We start from the raw sequence: 17,368 nt of genomic DNA on the forward strand, positions 1-17,368 counted from the left end.
GTGCGGTACAAGACAGATAATATAAGGATTGCGGTAAGGGATCTAAAGACAGGAAGTGAGGTAGGGGACAGATAAGATAAGAAGTACAGTAGGGGACAGACAGGAAGTGAGGTAGGGGACAGATAAGATAAAAAGTACAGTAGGGGACAGACAGGAAGTGAGGTAGGGGACAGATAAGACAGGAAGTGCAATAGGGGACAGACAAGATAGGAAGTGACGTAGGAGACGGATCAGACAGGAAGTGAGGTAGGGGACAGATAAGACAGGAAGTGCAATAGGGGACAGACAGGAAGTGAGGTAGGGGACAGATAAGACAGGAAGTGAGGGAGGGGACAGACAAGAAGTGAGGTAGGGGACAGATAGGACAGGAAGTGCAATAAGGGACAGACAGGAAGTGAGGTAGGGGACAGATAAGACAGGAAGTGAGGTAGGGGACAGACAAGAAGTGAGGTAGGGGACAGATAGGACAGGAAGTGCAATAAGGGACATACAGGAAGTGAGGTAGGGGACAGATGGCCAGCAGACAGACAGGAAGAGCCAACAGACAGTTAGGCGCCTGAAGTAAAGAGCTTATTGGCTGTGTTGAAGAGGCTCCGCCCCCCTGTCATCAGTGTCAGGGGGTGCAGTCTCAGCCAGGTAGGGGGAGGATTCAGGTGAGTAGGAGGATGAGACGCAGAGGGCGGGGTCCTGATGTTGTGACCGCCCGTCACTTCCTGCGTCCACGCCCATCTGCCTTGCTCCGCCCCCTCGCGAGCCAACCAGCTGTAGGTGAGGCTCCTCCCTGTCCACCTCCTGGCCGCCTGGCGGACGTGGGTCCAGTTCCAAATGGACGTCTCCTCCCCCCGCTCGCACCGCGCCCCCCCTCCTGGCCCTGCGGGGCTGGGGGGCGGAGTTAGCCAGGCCGCCGGGGAGCAGAGAATGGATCTTGGGGAGCCAACGCTTTCTTACTCTGCGAGCATTGGTGCACATGTCTGCTGCGATCACGTTCATCTCGCTCTCCTTGAAGCTCGGAGCAAACTTCTGACAGTAGACTGAGGAACAAACATGAAGAACAACCTTCACCTCCATACACGTGTCTCTGTGTGTGTGTGTGTGTGTGTGTGTGTGTGTGTGTGTGTGTGTGTGCGTCTTACGTTTGACTGTGTTTAACACTCGGTTGTCCAGGGGCTTTCGGCTCGGATCATTGGTGGAGGAGCGGATCCCAGTCCCACAGCTATTGGCCAGAGTGTTTCTATGGATACCATAACAAGCCAATCAGTGCCTATACTAAAACACACACACACACACACACACACACACACACACACACACACACTCCATGTGACAGAGCAGTTATGTAAAGCAGCTGCATTGTGATGGAGGCTCCTGGCTGAGAATCTTCTAGAATACGTAAACCTGCTAAAGTCAAGTCAAGTCACGACATGACCGTGTGACATCTGCTGATGATGTCACATGTACACACCTCTAAGACTTGCACAGCACAATCTTCTAGAAGCCGTCAGGGGACAGATAAAACAGGAAGTGAGGTAATGGACATATAGGACAAGAAGTGAGGTATAGAGACAGGAAGTGAGGTATAGAGACAGATGAGACAGGAAGTGAGGTGTAGAGACAGATGAGACAGGAAGTGAGGTATAGAGACAGATGAGACAGGAAGTGAGGTATAGAGACAGATGAGACAGGAAGTGAGGTATAGGGACAGATGAGACAGGAAGTGAGGTATAGAGACAGGAAGTGAGGTATAGAGACAGGAAGTGAGGTATAGAGACAGATGAGACAGGAAGTGAGGTATTGAGACAGGAAGTGAGGTATAGAGACAGATGAGACAGGAAGTGAGGTATAGAGACAGATGAGACAGGAAGTGACGTATGGAGACAGGAAGTGAGGTATAAAGACAGATGAGACAGGAAGTGAGGTATAGAGACAGATGAGACAGGAAGTGAGGTATAGAGACAGATGAGACAGGAAGTGAGGTATAGAGACAGATGAGACAGGAAGTGAGGTATAGAGACAGATGAGACAGGAAGTGAGGTATAGAGACAGATGAGACAGGAAGTGAGGTATGGAGACAGGAAGTGAGGTATAGAGACAGATGAGACAGGAAGTGAGGTATAGAGACAGATGAGACAGGAAGTGAGGTATGGAGACAGGAAGTGAGGTATAAAGACAGATGAGACAGGAAGTGAGGTATAGAGACAGATGAAACAGGAAGTGAGGTATAGAGGCAGATGAGACAGGAAGTGAGGTAATACAGGAAGTGAGGTATAGGGACGGCTGAGACTGGAAGTGGGGTAAGACAGGAAGTGAGGTGAGACAGGAAGTGGGGTATAAGGAGACATGAGACAAAGTGGGGTAAGACAGGAAGGGAGAAAGGGAGACAAGAGACAGGAAGTGAGGTATAGAGACAGATGAGACAGGAAGTGAGGTATAGAGACAGATGAGACAGGAAGTGAGGTAATACAGGAAGTGAGGTATAAAGACAGATGAGACAGGAAGTGAGGTATAGAGACAGATTAGACAGGAAGTGAGGTATAGAGACAGATGAAACAGGAAGTGAGGTATAGAGGCAGATGAGACAGGAAGTGAGGTAATACAGGAAGTGAGGTATAGGGACGGCTGAGACTGGAAGTGGGGTAAGACAGGAAGTGAGGTGAGACAGGAAGTGGGGTATAAGGAGACATGAGACAAAGTGGGGTAAGACAGGAAGTGAGAAAGGGAGACAAGAGACAGGAAGTGAGGTATAGCGACAGATGAGACAGGAAGTGAGGTATAGAGGCAGATGAGACAGGAAGTGAGGTAATACAGGAAGTGAGGTATAGGGACAGCTGAGACTTGAAGTGGGGTAAGACAGGAAGTGAGGTGAGACAGGAAGTGGGGTATAAGGAGACATGAGACAAAGTGGGGTAAGACAGGAAGTGAGAAAGGGAGACAAGAGACAGGAAGTGAGGTATAGAGACAGATGAGACAGGAAGTTAGGTATAGAGGCAGATGAGACAGGAAGTGGGGTATAAGGAGACATGAGACAAAGTGGGGTAAGACAGGAAGTGAGAAAGGGAGACAAGAGACAGGAAGTGAGGTATAGAGACAGATGAGACAGGAAGTGAGGTATAGAGACAGATGAGACAGGAAGTGAGGTATAGAGACAGATGAGACAGGAAGTGAGGTATAGAGGCAGATGAGACAGGAAGTGAGGTAATACAGGAAGTGAGGTATAAAGACAGATGAGACAGGAAGTGAGGTATAGAGACAGATTAGACAGGAAGTGAGGTATAGAGACAGATGAAACAGGAAGTGAGGTATAGAGGCAGATGAGACAGGAAGTGAGGTAATACAGGAAGTGAGGTATAGGGACGGCTGAGACTGGAAGTGGGGTAAGACAGGAAGTGAGGTGAGACAGGAAGTGGGGTATAAGGAGACATGAGACAAAGTGGGGTAAGACAGGAAGGGAGAAAGGGAGACAAGAGACAGGAAGTGAGGTATAGAGGCAGATGAGACAGGAAGTGAGGTAATACAGGAAGTGAGGTATAAAGACAGATGAGACAGGAAGTGAGGTATAGAGACAGATTAGACAGGAAGTGAGGTATAGAGACAGATGAAACAGGAAGTGAGGTATAGAGGCAGATGAGACAGGAAGTGAGGTAATACAGGAAGTGAGGTATAGGGACGACTGAGACTGGAAGTGAGGTAAGACAGGAAGTGAGGTGAGACAGGAAGTGGGGTATAAGGAGACATGAGACAAAGTGGGGTAAGACAGGAAGTGAGAAAGGGAGACAAGAGACAGGAAGTGAGGTATAGCGACAGATGAGACAGGAAGTGAGGTATAGCGACAGATGAGACAGGAAGTGAGGTAATACAGGAAGTGAGGTATAAAGACAGATGAGACAGGAAGTGAGGTATAGAGACAGATTAGACAGGAAGTGAGGTATAGAGACAGATGAAACAGGAAGTGAGGTATAGAGGCAGATGAGACAGGAAGTGAGGTAATACAGGAAGTGAGGTATAGGGACGGCTGAGACTGGAAGTGGGGTAAGACAGGAAGTGAGGTGAGACAGGAAGTGGGGTATAAGGAGACATGAGACAAAGTGGGGTAAGACAGGAAGTGAGAAAGGGAGACAAGAGACAGGAAGTGAGGTATAGAGACAGATGAGACAGGAAGTGAGGTATAGCGACAGATGAGACAGGAAGTGAGGTATAGAGGCAGATGAGACAGGAAGTGAGGTAATACAGGAAGTGAGGTATAGGGACAGCTGAGACTTGAAGTGGGGTAAGACAGGAAGTGAGGTGAGACAGGAAGTGGGGTATAAGGAGACATGAGACAAAGTGGGGTAAGACAGGAAGTGAGAAAGGGAGATAAGAGACAGGAAGTGAGGTATAGAGACAGATGAGACAGGAAGTGAGGTATAGCGACAGATGAGACAGGAAGTGAGGTATAGAGGCAGATGAGACAGGAAGTGAGGTAATACAGGAAGTGAGGTATAGGGACAGCTGAGACTTGAAGTGGGGTAAGACAGGAAGTGAGGTGAGACAGGAAGTGGGGTATAAGGAGACATGAGACAAAGTGGGGTAAGACAGGAAGTGAGAAAGGGAGACAAGAGACAGGAAGTGAGGTATAGAGACAGATGAGACAGGAAGTGAGGTATAGAGACAGATGAGACAGGAAGTGAGGTATAGAGACAGATGAGACAGGAAGTGAGGTATAGAGACAGATGAGACAGGAAGTGAGGTATAGAGACAGATGAGACAGGAAGTGAGGTATAGAGACAGATGAGACAGGAAGTGAGGTATAGAGGCAGATGAGACAGGAAGTGAGGTAATACAGGAAGTGAGGTATAGGGACAGCTGAGACTGGAAGTGGGGTAAGACAGGAAGTGAGGTGAGACAGGAAGTGGGGTATAAGGAGACATGAGACAAAGTGGGGTAAGACAGGAAGTGAGAAAGGGAGACAAGAGACAGGAAGTGAGGTATAGAGACAGATGAGACAGGAAGTGAGGTATAGAGACAGATGAGACAGGAAGTGAGGTATAGGGACAGATGAGACAGGAAGTGAGGTATAGAGACAGATGAGGCAGGAAGTGCGGTAAGACAGGAAGTGAGGTAAGACAGGAAGTGGGGTAAGACAGGAAGTGGGGTATAAGGAGACATGAGACAAAGTGGGGTAAGACAGGAAGTGAGAAAGGGAGACAAGAGACAGGAAGTGAGGTATAGAGACAGATGAGACAGGAAGTGAGGTATAGAGACAGATGAAACAGGAAGTGAGGTATAGAGACAGATGAGACAGGAAGTGAGGTATAGGGAGAGATGAAACAGGAAGTGAGGTATAGGGAGAGGTGAAACAGGAAGTGAGGTAATACAGGAAGTGAGATAAGCACACTAACCAAAGTCTCACCTGTCAAAGAAGGTTGCCAGCAGCCTCCTGAGCAGAACTTTGTGTTTGACCCCAGCACACAAGTGACAGTTCATCAGCTGACCTCTGGTCATGAACACACCTGAACCTGCACACACACACACACACACACACACACACACACACACACACACACACACACACACACACACACAGGCAGATTGGTGGCTGTGATGTAAGGAGGAAGTGACATCATCACCTACCTGCCACCAGCTCCACCTTCTCTCCAGGTTCTCCCTCGCCGTAGAGCGAGGGGTGGCAGCGATATCCGATCTGACTGACCAGACTGGCCGGCAGCGCCATGTTGTCTCCGCCCACCAGCACGCACGCACGCCGCTCGCCGCCCAGCGGCAGACGCAGCAGCTCCATCTTCTCCTGTCCTGGAGCCGGGAGAGTCGGAGAAGGAGGCGTGTCTTGTCAAGTGGGAGGGGCTTCGCCGGTAACTTACCAAACATGTGTTGGAACATTCCGGACTGGCTGCTGTTGCAGAAGTAGTTGTCCTCCAGCTCCTCCTCGGTCGGGGGGTGGGAGGGGGGCGAGTCCGTTCCTTCCGAACTGGAGCGCCCCCCACCTGCCAGGAGGTAAGACTGCAGGCCCAGAACCACGCCCGCACCTGCACCCAGGTAGCACACAGCGCCCCCCGTGGTGGTCTGGAGCTCGGCTCTGAGGACAGAAGGACCAGTCAGCGGGTGGAGAGTCCGAGCGGTGGGACCTCCTCACCTGGCCTCCATGTCTTCTCCGGGAGGAGAGTCTTGTCTCTCCTGTTTGATCCTGCTGACCGCCATCAGCAGCTCTTCTGGACTCATGGACGGACTGGCCCCCTGCTGGGGCTGCTGGACCAGGTCTGAAGCTCCTAGCTCGTCTGCTGAAGTGGTCTGACAAACACCAACGTCTGTGTCAGAAGTTCTCATCTCCCTGGACTCACCGCTTCTAATTGGGTCATGGTCCCGGGACTAAAGGTTCTCGGTCTAGCTCAGGGGTGCCCAGGCGGACAAATCCAAAGGATGCGAGGGCCGTTTTGGTAGTTTTCACTTTCAAAACCAGTACCGGATTTTTTTCCAAAGAACTAGAAAATGAAATTGAGTGCGACTGCTGAAGAGCCAAAGCCAAACTGAAATGCTAACAGTTAGCACGCGAGCCAGCTAAAACAGCTGACATGACAAAGCGCTAACTGTAACATGTGTCAATCAAGTACCAAAATATATTACTCTGAGGTGTGGACCTGAAGATTGTGTTTAAAATGCTAGCATGCTAACATTAACATTACAAAATTAGCGTAAAAAAGCTTGCACACTGACGCTAGAATGCTAACAAGTATTATTCGTCAAGTAACAAAATAGTTGACGCTGAGGTGTATACCTGCTAAATCGGCTAAAAAAAGCTAGCCTGCTAAGCTAAAGCGCTAACTGTAACTTGCGTCAAGTACCAAAAATATATTACTCTGAGGTGTGGACCTGAAGATTGTGTTTAAAATGCTAGCATGCTAACATTAACATTACAAAATTAGCTCGCACACTGACGCTAGAATGCTAACAAGTATTATTCGTCAAGTAACAAAATAGGTGACGCTGAGGTGTATACCTGCTAAATCGGCTAAAAAAGCTAGCCTGCTAAGCTAAAGCGCTAACTGTAACTTGCGTCAAATACAAAAAATATATTACTCTGAGGTGTGGACCTGAAGATTGTGTTTAAAATGCTAGCATGCTAACATGTATACCTACAAAATTAGCTTAAAAAAGCTCGCACACTGACGCTAGAATGCTAACAAGTATTATTCGTCAAGTAACAAAATAGTTGACGCTGAGGTGTATAACTGCTAAATCGGCTAAAAAAGCTAGCCTGCTAAGATAAAGCGCTAACTGTAACTTGCGTCAAGTACCCAAAATATATTACTCTGAGGTGTGGACCTGAAGATTGTGTTTAAAATGCTAGCATGCTAACATTAACATTTATACCTACAAAATGAGCTTAAAAAAGCTTGCACACTGACGCTAGAATGCTAACAAGTATTATTCGTCAAGTAACAAAATAGTTGACGCTGAGGTGTATACCTGCTAAATCGGCTAAAAAAGCTAGCCTGCTAAGCTAAAGCGCTAACTGTAACTTGCGTCAAGTACCAAAAATATATTACTCTGAGGTGTGGACCTGAAGATTGTGTTTAAAATGCTAGCATGCTAACATTAACATTACAAAATTAGCTTAAAAAAGCTTGCACACTGACGCTAGAATGCTAACAAGTATTATTCGTCAAGTAACAAAATAGTTGACGCCGAGGTGTATACCTGCTAAATCGGCTAAAAAAGCTAGCCTGCTAAGCTAAAGCGCTAACTGTAACTTGCGTCAAGTACCAAAAATATATTACTCTGAGGTGTGGACCTGAAGATTGTGTTTAAAATGCTAACATGCTAACATTAACATGTATCAAGTATCGTAATATGTCTGAGGTGTATACCTACAAAATGAGCCTTTACAAAAAATATGGCTTACTGACGGTAGCATGCTAACAAGTACCATTCGTCAACACAATTTTTGACGCTCAGGTGTACACCTTCTTGATTAGCTTAAAAAAAATGCTAATTAGCGTGCTAAAACGCTAACTGTAACATGCGTCAAGTTGCAAAATATTTGGTGTGTTCCTGAAACTTTTGTTTAACACCCGCGACCCCGAAGGGGACAAGCGGTAGCAAATGGATGGATGGATGTTATCATGCTAACATTAGCATGCATCAATTATCAAAATATGACTACAGAATTAGCTTAAAAAACCTAGGACACTGACATTAGAATGCTAACTAGTATCATTCGTCAAGTAACAAAATAGTTGACGCTGAGGTGTATGCCTGCTAAATTGGCTAAAAAAGCTAGCATGCTAAGCTAAAGAGCTAACTGTAACTTTTGCGTCAAGTACCAAAATATATTACTCTGCGGTGTGTAACTGAAACATTTGTATAAAATGTTAGGATGCTAACATTAGCACGCATCAAGTACCAAAACATGACTGAGGTGTATACCGACAAAATTAGCTTAAAAAAGCTAGCAAACTGAAATTAGTGTGCTAACAGCTATCAGAATATTGGACGCTGAGGTGTTTACCTACAAAATTAACTTTGAAAAAGCCTAGCATATTGACATTAGCATGCTAACAGATATCATTTGATATGTGCCTGAAAAATTAGCATGCTAGTATCAGAATGCTAACCAATTGTTAAAAAATGAGCTACGGGCCGCACTTTGGACACCTCTGGTCTACCTGGACAGGTGTGTCGGTGGGTGTGGCCAGGCTCATATTGTTAAAAAATTAGCTACGGGCCGCACTTTGGACACCCCTGGTCTACCGGGACAGGTATGTGTCGGTGGGTGTGGCCAGGCTCATATTGTTAAAAAATGAGCTACGGGCCGCGCTTTGGACACCCCTGGTCTACCTGGACAGGTGTGTCGGTGGGTGTGGCCAGGATCATATCGTTAAAAAATGAGCTACGGGCCGTACTTTGGACACCCCTGGTCTACCTGGACAGGTGTGTGTCGGTGGGTGTGGCCAGGCTCATATTGTTAAAAAATGAGCTACGGGCCGCACTTTGGACACCCCTGGTCTACCTGGACAGGTATGTGTCGGTGGGTGTGGCCAGGCTCATATTGTTAAAAAATGAGCTACGGGCCGCATTTTGGACACCCCTGGTCTACCTGGACAGGTATGTGTCGGTGGGTGTGGCCAGGCTCATATTGTTAAAAAATGAGCTACGGGCCGCACTTTGGACACCCGTGGTCTACCTGGACAGGTGTGTGTCGGTGGGTGTGGCCAGGCTCATATTGTAAAAAAATGAGCTACGGGCCGCACTTTGGACACACGTGGTCTACCTGAACAGGTAAGTGTCGGTGGGTGTGGCCAGGCTCATATTGTTGAAAAATGAGCTACAGGCCGCACTTTGGACACCCCTGGTCTACCTGGACAGGTGTGTCGGTGGGTGTGGCCAGGCTCATATTGTTAAAAAATGAGCTACAGGCCGCACTTTGGACACCCGTGGTCTACCTGGACAGGTGTGTCGGTGGGTGTGGCCAGGCTCATATTGTTAAAAAATGAGCTACGGGCCGCACTTTGGACACCCCTGGTCTACCTGGACAGGTGTGTCGGTGGGTGTGGCCAGGCTCATATTGTTAAAAAATGAGCTACGGGCCGCACTTTGGACACCCTGGTCTACCTGGACAGGTATGTGTCGGTGGGTGTGGCCAGGCTCATATTGTTAAAAAATGAGCTACGGGCTGCATTTTGGACACCCGTGGTCTACCTGGACAGGTGTGTCGGTGGGTGTGGCCAGGCTCATATTGTTAAAAAATGAGCTACGGGCCGCACTTTGGACACCCGTGGTCTACCTGGACAGGTGTGTCGGTGGGTGTGGCCAGGCTCATATTGTTGAAAAATGAGCTACAGGCCGCACTTTGGACACCCCTGGTCTACCTGGACAGGTGTGTCGGTGGGTGTGGCCAGGCTCATATTGTTAAAAAATGAGCTACAGGCCGCACTTTGGACACCCGTGGTCTACCTGGACAGGTGTGTCGGTGGGTGTGGCCAGGCTCATATTGTTAAAAAATGAGCTACGGGCCGCACTTTGGACACCCTGGTCTACCTGGACAGGTATGTGTTGGTGGGTGTGGCCAGGCTCATATTGTTAAAAAATGAGCTACGGGCCGTACCTTGGACACCCCTGGTCTACCTGGACAGGTGTGTCGGTGGGTGTGGCCAGGCTCACCTTGTTAAAAAATGAGCTACGGGCCGCACTTTGGACACCCGTGGTCTACCTGGACAGGTGTGTCGGTGGGTGTGGCCAAGCTCATATTGTTAAAAAATGAGCTACGGGCCGCACTTTGGACACCCCTGGTCTACCTGGACAGGTGTGTCGGTGGGTGTGGCCAGGCTCATATTGTTAAAAAATGAGCTACGGGCCGCACTTCGGACACCCCTGGTCTACCTGGACAGGTATGTGTCGGTGGGTGTGGCCAGGCTCATATTGTTAGAAAATGAGCTACGGGCCGCACTTTGGACACCCGTGGTCTACCTGGACAGGTGTGTCGGTGGGTGTGGCCAGGCTCACCTTGTTAAAAAATGAGCTACGGGCCGCACTTTGGACACCCGTGGTCTACCTGGACAGGTGTGTCGGTGGGTGTGGCCAAGCTCATATTGTTAAAAAATGAGCTACGGGCCGCACTTTGGACACCCCTGGTCTACCTGGACAGGTGTGTCGGTGGGTGTGGCCAGGCTCATATTGTTAAAAAATGAGCTACGGGCCGCACTTTGGACACCCGTGGTCTACCTGGACAGGTGTGTCGGTGGGTGTGGCCAGGCTCATATTGTTGAAAAATGAGCTACAGGCCGCACTTTGGACACCCCTGGTCTACCTGGACAGGTGTGTCGGTGGGTGTGGCCAGGCTCATATTGTTAAAAAATGAGCTACAGGCCGCACTTTGGACACCCGTGGTCTACCTGGACAGGTGTGTCGGTGGGTGTGGCCAGGCTCATATTGTTAAAAAATGAGCTACGGGCCGCACTTTGGACACCCCTGGTCTACCTGGACAGGTGTGTCGGTGGGTGTGGCCAGGCTCATATTGTTGAAAAATGAGCTACAGGCCGCACTTTGGACACCCCTGGTCTACCTGGACAGGTGTGTCGGTGGGTGTGGCCAGGCTCATATTGTTAAAAAATGAGCTACAGGCCGCACTTTGGACACCCGTGGTCTACCTGGACAGGTGTGTCGGTGGGTGTGGCCAGGCTCATATTGTTAAAAAATGAGCTACGGGCCGCACTTTGGACACCCGTGGTCTACCTGGACAGGTGTGTCGGTGGGTGTGGCCAGGCTCACCTTGTTAAAAAATGAGCTACGGGCCGCACTTTGGACACCCGTGGTCTACCTGGACAGGTGTGTCGGTGGGTGTGGCCAAGCTCATATTGTTAAAAAATGAGCTACGGGCCGCACTTTGGACACCCCTGGTCTACCTGGACAGGTGTGTCGGTGGGTGTGGCCAGGCTCATATTGTTAAAAAATGAGCTACGGGCCGCACTTTGGACACCCGTGGTCTACCTGGACAGGTGTGTCGGTGGGTGTGGCCAGGCTCATATTGTTGAAAAATGAGCTACAGGCCGCACTTTGGACACCCCTGGTCTACCTGGACAGGTGTGTCGGTGGGTGTGGCCAGGCTCATATTGTTAAAAAATGAGCTACAGGCCGCACTTTGGACACCCGTGGTCTACCTGGACAGGTGTGTCGGTGGGTGTGGCCAGGCTCATATTGTTAAAAAATGAGCTACGGGCCGCACTTTGGACACCCCTGGTCTACCTGGACAGGTGTGTCGGTGGGTGTGGCCAGGCTCATATTGTTAAAAAATGAGCTACAGGCCGCACTTTGGACACCCGTGGTCTACCTGGACAGGTGTGTCGGTGGGTGTGGCCAGGCTCATATTGTTAAAAAATGAGCTACGGGCCGCACTTTGGACACCCCTGGTCTACCTGGACAGGTGTGTCGGTGGGTGTGGCCAGGCTCATATTGTTAAAAAATGAGCTACGGGCCGCACTTTGGACACCCTGGTCTACCTGGACAGGTATGTGTCGGTGGGTGTGGCCAGGCTCATATTGTTAAAAAATGAGCTACGGGCTGCATTTTGGACACCCGTGGTCTACCTGGACAGGTGTGTCGGTGGGTGTGGCCAGGCTCATATTGTTAAAAAATGAGCTACGGGCCGCACTTTGGACACCCGTGGTCTACCTGGACAGGTGTGTCGGTGGGTGTGGCCAGGCTCATATTGTTGAAAAATGAGCTACAGGCCGCACTTTGGACACCCCTGGTCTACCTGGACAGGTGTGTCGGTGGGTGTGGCCAGGCTCATATTGTTAAAAAATGAGCTACAGGCCGCACTTTGGACACCCGTGGTCTACCTGGACAGGTGTGTCGGTGGGTGTGGCCAGGCTCATATTGTTAAAAAATGAGCTACGGGCCGCACTTTGGACACCCTGGTCTACCTGGACAGGTATGTGTTGGTGGGTGTGGCCAGGCTCATATTGTTAAAAAATGAGCTACGGGCCGTACCTTGGACACCCCTGGTCTACCTGGACAGGTGTGTCGGTGGGTGTGGCCAGGCTCACCTTGTTAAAAAATGAGCTACGGGCCGCACTTTGGACACCCCTGGTCTACCTGGACAGGTGTGTCGGTGGGTGTGGCCAGGCTCATATTGTTAAAAAATGAGCTACGGGCCGCACTTCGGACACCCCTGGTCTACCTGGACAGGTATGTGTCGGTGGGTGTGGCCAGGCTCATATTGTTAGAAAATGAGCTACGGGCCGCACTTTGGACACCCGTGGTCTACCTGGACAGGTGTGCCGGTGGGTGTGGCCAGGCTCACCTTGTTAAAAAATGAGCTACGGGCCGCACTTTGGACACCCGTGGTCTACCTGGACAGGTGTGTCGGTGGGTGTGGCCAAGCTCATATTGTTAAAAAATGAGCTACGGGCCGCACTTTGGACACCCCTGGTCTACCTGGACAGGTGTGTCGGTGGGTGTGGCCAGGCTCATATTGTTAAAAAATGAGCTACGGGCCGCACTTCGGACACCCCTGGTCTACCTGGACAGGTATGTGTCGGTGGGTGTGGCCAGGCTCATATTGTTAGAAAATGAGCTACGGGCCGCACTTTGGACACCCCTGGTCTACCTGGACAGGTGTGTCGGTGGGTGTGGCCAGGATCATATTGTTAAAAAATGAGCTACGGGCCGCACTTTGGACACCCCTGGTCTACCTGGACAGGTGTGTCGGTGGGTGTGGCCAGGCTCATATTGTTAAAATATGAGCTACGGGCCGCACTTTGGACACCCCTGGTCTACCTGAACAGGTGTGTCGGTGGGTGTGGCCAGGCTCATATTGTTAAAAAATGAGCTACGGGCCGCACTTTGGACACCCCTGGTCTACCTGGACAGGTATGTGTCGGTGGGTGTGGCCAGGCTCATATTGTTAAAAAATGAGCTACGGGCCGCACTTTGGACACCCCTGGTCTACCTACACAGGTGTGTCGGTGGGTGTGGCCAGGCTCATATTGTTAAAAAAATGAGCTACGGGCCGCACTTTGGACACCTCTGGTCTACCTACACAGGTGTGTCGGTGGGTGTGGCCAGGCTCATATTGTTAAAAAATGAGCTACGGGCCGCACTTTGGACACCTGTGGTGTACCTGGACAGGTGTGTCGGTGGGTGTGGCCAGGCTCATATTGTTAAAAAATGAGCTACGGGCCGCACTTTGGACACCCCTGGTCTACCTACACAGGTGTGTCGGTGGGTGTGGCCAGGCTCATATTGTTAAAAAATGAGCTACAGGCCGCACTTTGGACACCTGTGGTCTACCTGGACAGGTGTGTCGGTGGGTGTGGCCAGGCTCATATTGTTAAAAAATGAGCTACGGGCCGCACTTTGGACACCTGTGGTGTACCTGGACAGGTGTGTCGGTGGGTGTGGCCAGGCTCATATTGTTAAAAAATGAGCTACGGGCCGCACTTTGGACACCCCTGGTCTACCTGGACAGGTGTGTCGGTGGGTGTGGCCAGGCTCATATTGTTAAAAAATGAGCTACGGGCTGCATTTTGGACACCCGTGGTCTACCTGGACAGGTGTGTCGGTGGGTGTGGCCAGGCTCATATTGTTAAAAAATGAGCTACGGGCCGTACCTTGGACACCCCTGGTCTACCTGGACAGGTGTGTCGGTGGGTGTGGCCAGGCTCACCTTGTTAAAAAATGAGCTACGGGCCGCACTTTGGACACCCGTGGTCTACCTGGACAGGTGTGTCGGTGGGTGTGGCCAAGCTCATATTGTTAAAAAATGAGCTACGGGCCGCACTTTGGACACCCCTGGTCTACCTGGACAGGTGTGTCGGTGGGTGTGGCCAGGCTCATATTGTTAAAAAATGAGCTACGGGCCGCACTTTGGACACCCGTGGTCTACCTGGACAGGTGTGTCGGTGGGTGTGGCCAGGCTCATATTGTTAAAAAATGAGCTACGGGCCGCACTTCGGACACCCGTGGTCTACCTGGACAGGTGTGTCGGTGGGTGTGGCCAGGCTCATATTGTTAGAAAATGAGCTACGGGCCGCACTTTGGACACCCCTGGTCTACCTGGACAGGTGTGTCGGTGGGTGTGGCCAGGATCATATTGTTAAAAAATGAGCTACGGGCCGCACTTTGGACACCCCTGGTCTACCTACACAGGTGTGTCGGTGGGTGTGGCCAGGCTCATATTGTTAAAAAATGAGCTACAGGCCGCACTTTGGACACCCCTGGTCTACCTACACAGGTGTGTCGGTGGGTGTGGCCAGGCTCATATTGTTAAAAAATGAGCTACGGGCCGCACTTTGGACACCCCTGGTCTACCTGGACAGGTGTGTCGGTGGGTGTGGTCAGGCTCATATTGTTAAAAAATGAGCTACGGGCCGCACTTTGGACACCCCTGGTCTACCTGGACAGGTGTGTCGGTGGGTGTGGCCAGGCTCATATTGTTAAAAAATGAGCTACGGGCCGCACTTTGGACACCTGTGGTCTACCTGGACAGGTGTGTCGGTGGTTGTGGCCAGGCTCATATTGTTAAAAAATGAGCTACGGGCCGCACTTTGGACACCCCTGGTCTACCTGGACAGGTGTGTCGGTGGGTGCGGCTAGGCTCATATTGTTAAAAAATGAGCTACGGGCCGCACTTTGGACACCTGTGGTCTACCTGGACAGGTGTGTCGGTGGGTGTGGCCAGGCTCATATTGTTAAAAAATGAGCTACGGGCCGCACTTTGGACACCTGTGGTCTACCTGGACAGGTGTGTCGGTGGGTGTGGCCAGGCTCATATTGTTAAAAAATGAGCTACGGGCCGCATTTTGGACACCCCTGGTCTACCTGGACAGGTGTGTCGGTGGGTGTGGCCAGGCTCATATTGTTAAAAAATGAGCTACGGGCCGCACTTTGGACACCCCTGGTCTACCTGGACAGGTGTGTCGGTGGGTGTGGCCAGGCTCATATTGTTAAAAAATGAGCTACGGGCCGCACTTTGGACACCCGTGGTCTACCTGGACAGGTGTGTCGGTGGGTGTGGCCAGGCTCATATTGTTAAAAAATGAGCTACGGGCCGCACTTTGGACACCCCTGGTCTACCTGGACAGGTGTGTTGGTGAGTGTGGCCAGGCTCATATTGTTAAAAAATGAGCTACGGGCTGCACTTTGGACACCCCTGGTCTACCTGGACAGGTATGTGTCGGTGGGTGTGGCCAGGCTCATATTGTTAAAAAATGAGCTACGGGCCGCACTTTGGACACCCGTGGTCTACCTGGACAGGTGTGTCGGTGGGTGTGGCCAGGCTCATATTGTTAAAAAATGAGCTACGGGCCGCACTTTGGACACCCGTGGTCTACCTGGACAGGTGTGTCGGTGGGTGTGGCCAGGCTCATATTGTTAAAAAATGAGCTACAGGCCGCACTTTGGACACCTGTGGTCTACCTGGACAGGTGTGTTGGTGGGTGTGGCCAGGCTCATATTGTTAAAAAATGAGCTACGGGCCGCACTTTGGACACCCCTGGTCTACCTGGACAGGTATGTGTTGGTGGGTGTGGCCAGGCTCATATTGTTAAAAAATGAGATACGGGCCGCACTTTGGACACCTGTGGTCTACCTGGACAGGTGTGTCGGTGGGTGTGGCCAGGCTCATATTGTTAAAAAATGAGCTACGGGCCGTACCTTGGACACCCCTGGTCTACCTGGACAGGTGTGTCGGTGGGTGTGGCCAGGCTCACCTTGTTAAAAAATGAGCTACGGGCCGCACTTTGGACACCCGTGGTCTACCTGGACAGGTGTGTCGGTGGGTGTGGCCAAGCTCATATTGTTAAAAAATGAGCTACGGGCCGCACTTTGGACACCCCTGGTCTACCTGGACAGGTGTGTCGGTGGGTGTGGCCAGGCTCATATTGTTAAAAAATGAGCTACGGGCCGCACTTTGGACACCCGTGGTCTACCTGGACAGGTGTGTCGGTGGGTGTGGCCAGGCTCATATTGTTAAAAAATGAGCTACGGGCCGCACTTCGGACACCCGTGGTCTACCTGGACAGGTGTGTCGGTGGGTGTGGCCAGGCTCATATTGTTAGAAAATGAGCTACGGGCCGCACTTTGGACACCCCTGGTCTACCTGGACAGGTGTGTCGGTGGGTGTGGCCAGGATCATATTGTTAAAAAATGAGCTACGGGCCGCACTTTGGACACCCCTGGTCTACCTACACAGGTGTGTCGGTGGGTGTGGCCAGGCTCATATTGTTAAAAAATGAGCTACAGGCCGCACTTTGGACACCCCTGGTCTACCTACACAGGTGTGTCGGTGGGTGTGGCCAGGCTCATATTGTTAAAAAATGAGCTACGGGCCGCACTTTGGACACCCCTGGTCTACCTGGACAGGTGTGTCGGTGGGTGTGGTCAGGCTCATATTGTTAAAAAATGAGCTACGGGCCGCACTTTGGACACCCCTGGTCTACCTGGACAGGTGTGTCGGTGGGTGTGGCCAGGCTCATATTGTTAAAAAATGAGCTACGGGCCGCACTTTGGACACCTGTGGTCTACCTGGACAGGTGTGTCGGTGGTTGTGGCCAGGCTCATATTGTTAAAAAATGAGCTACGGGCCGCACTTTGGACACCCCTGGTCTACCTGGACAGGTGTGTCGGTGGGTGCGGCTAGGCTCATATTGTTAAAAAATGAGCTACGGGCCGCACTTTGGACACCTGTGGTCTACCTGGACAGGTGTGTCGGTGGGTGTGGCCAGGCTCATATTGTTAAAAAATGAGCTACGGGCCGCACTTTGGACACCTGTGGTCTACCTGGACAGGTGTGTCGGTGGGTGTGGCCAGGCTCATATTGTTAAAAAATGAGCTACGGGCCGCATTTTGGACACCCCTGGTCTACCTGGACAGGTGTGTC

At 50.8% G+C, this 17,368-nt stretch overlaps 1 protein-coding gene across 1 annotated transcript in view; it reads right to left on the reverse strand.

Annotated features, from left to right (window-relative positions):
• Positions 1-501: 501 nt before the first annotated feature.
• LOC133619122 (nucleus accumbens-associated protein 2-like) overlaps positions 502-17,368 on the reverse strand; it is a 19,404-nt gene continuing 2,537 nt past the window's right edge. The window contains exons 2-7 of the mRNA XM_061980020.2: positions 6,125-6,279; positions 5,853-6,067; positions 5,608-5,784; positions 5,387-5,492; positions 1,134-1,231; positions 502-1,031 (exon numbers count right to left, since the gene is read on the reverse strand). Of these exons, the coding sequence (XP_061836004.1) occupies positions 571-1,031; positions 1,134-1,231; positions 5,387-5,492; positions 5,608-5,784; positions 5,853-6,067; positions 6,125-6,279 (1,212 nt within the window). The 3' untranslated portion in view covers positions 502-570. The remainder of the gene's footprint in view (positions 1,032-1,133; positions 1,232-5,386; positions 5,493-5,607; positions 5,785-5,852; positions 6,068-6,124; positions 6,280-17,368) is intronic.

The sequence above is a fragment of the Nerophis lumbriciformis genome, linkage group LG20 (genome assembly GCF_033978685.3).
Source record: "Nerophis lumbriciformis linkage group LG20, RoL_Nlum_v2.1, whole genome shotgun sequence".
NCBI lineage: Eukaryota > Metazoa > Chordata > Actinopteri > Syngnathiformes > Syngnathidae > Nerophis > Nerophis lumbriciformis.